The sequence below is a fragment of the Pteropus vampyrus genome, unplaced genomic scaffold (genome assembly GCF_000151845.1).
Source record: "Pteropus vampyrus isolate Shadow unplaced genomic scaffold, Pvam_2.0 Scaffold185, whole genome shotgun sequence".
Taxonomy (NCBI): domain Eukaryota; kingdom Metazoa; phylum Chordata; class Mammalia; order Chiroptera; family Pteropodidae; genus Pteropus; species Pteropus vampyrus.
Window position 1 is genome coordinate 1,307,923 of NW_011888966.1, and position 9,259 is coordinate 1,317,181.

General features: G+C 43.4%; 1 protein-coding gene and 1 pseudogene across 1 annotated transcript in view; both read right to left on the bottom strand.

Moving 5' to 3' along the window:
- Positions 1-6,421, bottom strand: part of PDE6A (phosphodiesterase 6A) — a 78,897-nt gene extending 72,476 nt beyond the window's left edge. The window contains exon 1 of the mRNA XM_023537290.1: positions 5,948-6,421. Within this exon, the coding sequence (XP_023393058.1) occupies positions 5,948-6,421 (474 nt within the window). The remainder of the gene's footprint in view (positions 1-5,947) is intronic.
- A 1,855-nt stretch (positions 6,422-8,276) lies between these two features.
- LOC111746382 lies at positions 8,277-8,395 on the bottom strand (annotated as a pseudogene).
- Positions 8,396-9,259: the final 864 nt, after the last annotated feature.

A 9,259-nucleotide genomic window follows, 5' to 3' on the forward strand; every position in this document is an offset into this window, starting at 1 on the left:
GATTTCTGCCCTGGAAGCCTCCAGGGTCCAGGTGAAGAAGAAAGTCTGAGATTCAGCCTACTAAGGACTATGGAGCAGATGTGAGCAAAGCACTGGGGGATGGTCCTGGGAGTGGGGGACAGGGGTGTTGACTTTGCTTGGGGAGGAAGGTTTAAAGAAAGCTCTCTTGAGGTGATAACAATGAAAACCAAAATAGAAACTTGAGTGAGGAAAAGACTTTCACGAGTATAATAATCACAATCGCTAGCAAACATTGTGCCTGGCACTTTACCGTATCGCCTCACTTTAATCTTCTCAATAACCTATGAGATGGACACCATCAGTCGCCCATTTTCCAGAAAAGGAAACTGAAACTCAAGGTTAAAGTTACTTGTTATTTGTGTATGTGTGACTCCAAAATCTGCCCTCGGCTCTGCTGCCTTTTCAGGGAAGCCTGGTCAAGGTTAGACCTGGGTCAAGGTCATTGAACAAAAGAATATACTACTTTGAGTTTTTTTAACAATCCAATTCCAAGTCAGTCCAGTGGATATCTCCATTCCACGAATATAATGGGAGCCTTACCGTGAGTCAGGTCTCATGCTAAACACTGGAGGTATAGGGGAGACTAGATTTCAGGCCGCTCACAGATAACCAATAATAGTAATACAGGACACTGTGGTTGGCTCGAAACTGTGAGAGTTCAAGAGAAGCACACACTCCCATACTCCACCCTAAGGCAGCCAGGGAGGCCATTATAGGGTGGTGTGGTCCTTGAGGTCAGAAAGAGGAGTCAAATCTTGAATTACTGTCTTAAATCCAAAAGAATCCACCTTTCTGTTTCCTGGTAGCAGCGTAAGGTTTCCCAACCATGAGCTTTGCTTGGGACACAAGCCAGCCTAGATTTTTCACAGTTCACGCTGTTCTGAGAATGGAAATGTATTTCATAGAGCCAATTCAGAGAGCTCTGCAAGAAATGAGTGTGCAGAATCTTTCCCACGATTCAGAAATTCAGTGTGATGCTCTGTATCTATGGATTTCTTCCAGCTGGACTGGGATTAAATAAAATGGCAACAGCATTGTCGCGGATGAAGCCGTCTCAAACCAGGTGAAGGGTAAAGGAATTAAGAGAAACCTGTCATGCTGTGCTTGAATTAGCACTGGAGGATTAAGCAAAATCTCTAAAGAGGCATTAGCCACAAAGCATTTTTCCATGTCATTCTCTAAGGACACCGATGAATCTCCAAAACCCGGGTCTGGGTAGGGCACACTCAGATTCTTTTCATAAGGTCAGATCAGTCTTGCAATATTCATCTCTACCAAGGAAAGCAATATTTGAGTTTCACTTGCATCTGAGGCAGATGTTACTAAATCCACCACAACCCTCCTTCCCACTGAATTCTCAGCCCAGGAACTCCCCTCACAAATCATACCACTACTAATTGACTGGTATTTGCGCAGTCATTGTCATCCTTGTATTTTCGGCATATAAAGTCTTCTAAACGACTGTGTCGTAGAACCTAAGATTATCAGAGACAGAAGGGGCCTTAGAAACCACATAGTTCAAGCTCTTTGTTTCAAAGCCCAGGAATCAGATGCCAGCTAGGGAAAACCCCAAGTCATTCATTCGCTCAGTTAACATTAACAGAGCGCCTTCTCTAAGTATGGTAGGCATTTTTCTAAACCCTGGGGTTACAGCAATGAACAAAAGGGGCAAAATTCTTTCCCTGGTGAAATGAGAAAGGTAGACAAACAGAGTAGGCAGACAAAAAGCAGGTAAACAACTAAACAGTCTCTCTTCAGGTTGTGGTAACAGCTTTGAAGTAGATAAGCTGGGCGATGCTATAGAAAGTGATGGAAGGGATGGCAGGCCAAAGCTACTTTAGTCAGTCATGGCAGCCAGGGATGATTCTCTGAAGAAGTAAGGCTGAGAAGTAAAGCATCAGAAGAGCCAGGCATGTGAAGCAGGGAACACAGAGAAGACAAAGGCCAAGAGGGGCAATGATCTGAGAAACAGAAAGAAGACCAGTGTAGCTGAAGCATGGGGAGGGAGGGAGAGTGAAGGGCAAGGGAGGGAGAGAGGCGGGCAGGACTTATCCTGCAGAGCCTTGGAGGCCATGGTAAATGGTTTAGATTTTTATTCCCAATGCAATGGAATACATGCTTCTCATTCTCACATTCCTCAATTTCTCTTTCAAACATTCAGTTACAAACCCAACGTGTCTCATGATGAAATCTACTGTTTATTGAATAATAATGATGTCCTAGGCCCAGAGCCAGACAACTTACATATATGATCTCATTAACTCTCACGTCAGCCCTATCACACAGAACTGTCACTTTCCCTGTTTTATAGACAATTCCTTTGCTAGCAAGTGATATCGCCACTTCATTCATTCATTAATTCATTCATTCATAATTACTGAGCACTGGCTCTGTGGGAGGCACTGGAGATGCCAAGACCAGTATGAAAGATGAGGCTATCCTCATTGGGTTACAGTATAGTATAGTGGGGACATCATGTAAAACATGAACTTGCAATCCAAACCATAATGTAGGAAGCCCCTGTGGGATAAGCGGTACCCTGAAGCCCCAGCTATGGAGTGTCCTCTGAGTGGCCTCAGGGGCCAATCAGTACATTGTCAGTAGTTGAAACCTCTCTGGGCCTCAGTTTCCTCTTTGGCGAAACCAGAGTGTTGAACCAGATTCTCTTTGAGGTTTCTTTCTGGTCTAGAGCACTGAGTTCCCAGTCTCATAGGAAGAGCAGGAGAGCAAGAGAGCAGGACGATGGCTGTGAGAGTCCCTGGAAAGATAATCCTCTCAGGTTCAGTCTTCAGAAATGAGATTTCTTGGTGTCTAGGAAAAACTCACTGTTTTCCTTGACTCGCCCCTTACTACCACATTTCTGACACCAGATGTGTGGGTATTTTTTCCAACACTGACAAATTCTCCAACATCAGCTGAGCATCCTACAATTCAGTTCTGACACTATCTACCTGGAGTTAGCATTCGATCTCACAAGTTAGTGGTTCAGTCTCATAAGAATGCCCCCACTACAGACCCCAATAGCAAGTCCCAGGTTGTCTCCTGTGTTTCTGACTGATCAGCTGTAAACTGGAGTTCCCATGACCCCCTCCTTGGGTTGGATAATTTGTTAGAACAGTTCATGGAACTCAGAGAAACGCTTATGCTCACCAGTTTATCACATAATAAATGATACAGATAAACAACCACATGAAGAGATACACAGGGCAAGGTCAAGGAGGGACCTGAACACAGAAGCTTCTATCCCTCTGAAGGTGGGATGCGCCACCCTCCTGGCATGTGGATATGTTCACCAACGCGGAAGCTTTCTGAACCTCAAACTTTGGGATTTTTATGGAGGCTTCATTACACAGGCATGAATAATTATACTCCATTTCTAGCCCCTTTTCCCTCTCTGGAATATGGGGGGGTGAGGATGAAAGTTCCAAGCATCTGATCATGGCTTGGTCTTTCTCATGACCAGTTCCCATCCTGGAACCCACCAAGGTTCCTTCATTAGAAGAAAAGCACACAAGGTTCCTTCATTAGAAGAAAAGCACACATACCCCCCAGGAAATTCCAAGAGAATTTAGAAGCTCTGTGACAGATGCTCCTATCACTCAGGAAATTACAAAGGTCTTGGGAGTTCTGTGTCAAGAGGCAGGATAAATGCCAAATATATATTTCTGATTATAGAGCACAATATCACAGTCAACTAGAGAGGGGCCATCATTTATTCATTCACTCAATAAATTGTACTGAATACCTAATCTGTCCCAGGCACTGGACTAGGGGCCAGAAACTAGCGATAAATGAGACAGACAGGATCAGATAGTCTTCATGGACTTCCCTAATAAGTGACAGGGTAAAGAATAAATATACAAATAACTATTAAATGGCAAGTAGGGTTGCCAGATTTAGCAGATAAACACAGGATGCTTAGTTACATTTGAATTTCAGATAAATAAAAAATCAATTTTCAGTATAAGTATGTCCTAAATATTACACAGGACATACTTATACTGAAAATTATTCTTTGTTTATCTAACAAATTTAACTGAGCATCCTATATTTTATCTGGCAATCCTAATGGCAAATCTTCCTGAGGATATCCCAAGGATGAATAGGAATTAGCCAGAACATGGGGAGCTACATTACAACCCAGGGAAACTTCTCCATTCATGGCTTCACATTTCAAAAATGCCATGATTGTAACCTATTTCCCAGGTTTTTGAGGGCACTCAAGACTCAGAGTGTCACTTATTGGTGGTTTAGGGACAACCTAGACCCTAGTCTATACCATCTTCCTCCCCATTCTCCATCCAACCCCCAGTTACTATCGGAGCCCCAAACAGAATAAGATTTCTTAAAAGGAACCATAAAAGAAGCAAATACATGCAAGTGCCAAGCACACAAGGATGGCTGGTCCGGACTGACTTGAATCCCCCAGGCCTGAATCACCAGCCAGGAAGACTTCCCAAGGCTGAAAAGCTCCCAGAGAAACACAGGTGTCACTTCCAGAGTGAAACAGGACTGTCCTTTAGCGCAAGCCTGAGCAGACTCCTAGACTGGGATCTTTTAGACTCAGAGAACCTTCCTAAAACCTCAGTGCCTCAACACCAGGGTCCAGAGAAGCTGTTGGCACCTCTGCTCTCTGTTTTTCCCACAAATAGAATCTAAACTGAAAGCTCCAGAAGGGCAAGACTGGATTCTTCTCCAAATCCCATGCAGAGCTGGTACAGCACCCATCCTAACAACAACAAAACAGTAATAATAGTAACAAGAAGCAGAAGCTGCCAGTATGGGCCATTATAATTTGCCCTGGACCTTGTTAGATGAGAAATAATTACCTCATTCTGTCCTACAACACTGCAAGTAGGTATTCTCACCCCATTTTATAAATTAGGAAGTGAGCCCAGACATGCCAAACACTTTGCCAAAACTGTATTCTTAGAAAGTGACTAAGTCATGATTTACACCCAGATCTGACCTCAAAGCTTAACATCTTAACTTTCTTCCATATGATTTGAAGTAGACTTTGGTAAAGAGCTCCTAGTCTAGTGACCTCATTTTATAAAGAAGGATGAGGTATAGAAAAGCAGAGCAGTGAAGAGCATGGGCACTAAGCCAGAGTACCTGGGTTCAAATCCCCACTCTGCCACTTTCTATCAGTGTGACTCTGAACAAGTTACTTAACCTTTCTGGGTTTCAGTTTTATCATCTGTAAAACAGTGATAATCGGAGCATGTCATAAGACTGTGACAATCCATGTTGGTTACAATGAAAGTCTAGAGAGACTTGAAGGGAGAACAGACTCTAATCCAGCTGGATGAGTCCTCGGGAAAGCCCCCTGTGTGCAGAACCCCTACCCTTGGATGTCCAAGGGGAGATGTGGGAGAGAAAAACTCCGTGGGAGGTCCCACCCAATGTGTTTCAAGAAAACCATTTCCCACAGAGGCCCAAGTCCAGATTTCTTATCTTGCCGAAGAACCCAAATCAAAAAGATGACCCATTTGAATTCCTGTGTCTGTGGATGTGAAGTCCCATCTCTGCCCTACCTCGCTGATGACTTTGAGCAAGTCCTTTCTCAAGCTCTCCTGGCTCCAGGCTTCTCATTCATTAAATAAAATCAGTTGGATGAGATGATCTCTGAAGCCCCCTCCCTTTTTCCCTTTAAACCAGAAAAAATGGAGACATAAAGCAAATGAGGCAAGGTGCGAACAATTGGTAGGTTTAGATGAAAGATACACAGTTTTTTGTACTATTTTAAAACTCAACTTTAAGTTTGATTTTTTTTCCAAAATAAAAAATGTTATAAATAAATAAAGAGAAGCACCAAGTCACCATCAGCCCAGTCTTGATGGCCAGCAGCTCCCCACCCTACTTGTACCCCGGAACCCCATGGAATAATGCCTCCTTGCCCTCCCTCTGATAGGGAAGAAGATACCTCTTCTGTGTTGGGGACGTTGACAACCTTTTTAGAGTGTGCGACGTGGCCCACCACGCCCATGTCCAGGGGGAACACAATCTCCGAGTCGGGCACCACCAAGCAGTCCTCCAGAACGGCATCTTTGTGGACATTGAAGAGTCGTGTGGCTAGCTCCGCGATGCCATTTCGAGCCCTGTACATGAACAGGCTCATGCGGTCTGCCTGCAAGAGGAAGCACAGCTTCTTCATGACGTTGAAGATGCATTTCTCCGCCTGCAAATTCTCCTGAAAGTCCCGCAGAAGGTCAAAGATGATTTCACTCTCCTCCACGCTGTTCAGCGAATGATAGTTGCTGAAGTCTACAGCTGCCTCCTTGGCCCCCAGCAGGTCTGAGATGACCTTAGCCCGGTAGCGGAGGTTGTAATACTGTTTGGCAAAGCCAATATTAGAATCCAGGAACTTCTCCACCTCCTCTGCTGTCACTTCGCCCATGACTGGGAAGTTTACTGGCTACTTCTGTGGTGGGGCTGAGGCTGATCTTCTGAAGGCAGTTTTGCTGTCTGTGGCAAAACTGAGTCAGGATGCGTTCTGCTCCACCTGGATTTCTCTGAGTCTTGTCTGTAAATCTCACTGATATGGCTGCATAGGAGAGGGAGTGAGCTTGGGAGATTAAATCATTAATATTCCCCATGAACAAGGATTATGAGGATCAAAGTGTTCCAGATGCTGCTGGGCCCCAGATAGGAAGTGAGAGTTCTCTTTTCACCTTGGTCCCTTAACAGCTGAGAAGAGATTTTTGCACAGAACAGGAAGTAAGTTCAACTAAAAACAAACAAACAAACAAAAATCAAAACACTAAAGCAGAGGCTGCAAAGTGGCAGCACAGGAACAACCTACTACAGTAGATGTGTTTTCTCTGCCCAGTATGGTGTTTCTCAAGGTTTGACATAGAATCCTACATTTACTGCTGAGATTTGTTTGGCTTTTCTTAGAGAATTGGAAGATCTAATAACTGTGTTCACTTTCCTCCAAAGCAGAAATGACTAGTGCTGAGTGGGACTGCCCACCCAGCTTCCATCCCCTGGCCCCTCACCTCACCCTTCTGTGCTCCCTTCTCCAGGGCATCCCCAATTTGGGACTTCCCTGTGCATGCTCACCACTTAGCCTGCTTCTTTCATATACATTATGGGTCTGGCACCTATAGGCTCCAATCTCACAATCTCTGCATCAAAGTCTTACCCAATTTTAGATTTCAAAAATTCTCCAATTTTAGAATTTGAAAGGCCCTCATAAATACACTCTTCATAGTTTTTCTTTTATTACAAAATACAGGTTCATTGTAGAAAATAAGCAAAGACCATTAAAGTCATCATAACCCTGCTACTCGGAGGTAAACTCTAGTTAACATTGTAGTTTTCTGTCCTTTCCATAGAGGCTTAACTTTAAAATCTATTTCCTGTCAAGTTCCCCGATTTTTCTCTTGGCACTTTAATGGGCTTTTACTGGCACAGTCTCTACTTTCTTGAGTCGTCAGTCAGACATGCACATAATAGTCTAGATGTTGTTGGCTCCAGTGAATCTCCAAACACAAGAATCCTCACTAGGGGAGAAGAACACTTTCTTTCTAAAATCTCTATGTACTAGAATTTCCCTGAATGTATCTGCTAGAGCCCAGCATCCCTATGTTGTAAACACTGAGGAATGTAGGATTATAGCCCATCGCTGGTACTTTGAACTTCGTAAATGAAATTTAATGGAAAGTAGATTACTTTCCTTATTGTAGAGTGTAATAAATTCTTGGGAGAGGTACTGCACCTATTCAGCACTGTGTGTACAGGTGACCCCCTGGTCTGGGCAGGCCACGCAGCAACCTGAACTTCTCCAAACACTCCCACGATGATTGACGTGAGCCCTCTGTCTGGAATGCTCTTCCCCAGCATTCCATACACCATCTCCTTCTCAACCTTAAGGTCTCAAGGTCTCAGCTCATATTAGTCATCCTTAGCTGTCTTAGCCCAAGGAGCCCCCAACCATCCTCTTCCTGGTTCCTGCCTGTGTTGTCATTCTACTTATTTTATTTATTGCATTTAGTACTATTAGAAAGTATCTGGCTTGTTTTTTGCTTCTTTGTCTATTGTTTGGCTTCACTTCTTTCCTGTGAGTTCTATGAAGGCCAGGACTTATCAGAGCTGATTCCCTAGGCCTTGCAATGCTGCCTGGCACATCCTTGATGATCAGCAAATTTTTTCTTTTTTCTTTTTTTTTTTTTTTTGGCAAGGTAACCCTTGGTTGACCTCAAGATTGCAAGGACTTTTTCAGCTTACAGTCCCTTATTTTTTATTTTTTACACTTACAGCACCTGGTATTCCTAGGTGGTCTCCCATCTAAGTACTAACCAGGCCTGACTCTTCTTAGCTTCCGAGATCAGACGGGATAGGGCTTCTTCAGGGTAACATGGCTGTAGACAATTTTTTTCTTTTAATTATAAGTCTATGATGGTTAATTTATGTGCCAACTTGACTGGGCTAAGGGATACCTAGATAGCTGGTAAAACATTATTTCTGGGTATGTCTATAAGAGTGTTTCCAGAAGATATTAGCATTTGAATCAGTAGACTAGGTAAAGATCATCTTCACCAGTGCAAGTGAGCATCATCTAACCCACTGAGGGCCTGAATAGACCAAAAAGGTAGAGGAAGGGTAAATTTGCCCTCTGCCTGAGCTGGGACATCCATCCTTCCCTGCCCTCACATGCTGGCACTCTCAGTTCTCAAACTCACACCAGGATGTACACCATCAACCCTAAAGGTTCTCAGGCTTTTGGACTCAGAATGAATTAGATCAATGGCTTTCCTGGTTCTCTAACTTGCAGACAGCTGATTGTGGGACTTCCCAGACTCCATAAATGTATGACCCAATTCTCTGGAGAACGCTGACTAATAGAAAATCCAATATATTCTGGCTAAAATTTTAGAAAATACAGGAAGGCAAGAGATTGCCATTTGTGCACAGCAGTGTCATTCTACCATTTACATACATTTTTCTCATTAAAACGTATACTCAAAAAATAAAAGAGAAAATACAGGAAGACATAAAAGAAAAATTAAAATCAAACATAATCTTAGATATTACCAATTGTCAATATCTGTCGCATATTTAAATATTTTCCTGGAGAATGTGTGTGTGTGTGTGTGTGTGTGTGTGTGTGTATTCTCACTCTTGGCACTGTTGACATTTTGGGCCCAGTGATTCTTCATTGCAGGGGGCCGTCCTGCACATTCTAGGATATTTAGCAGCATACCTGGCCTCTACCCACTTAGATGCTAGTAGC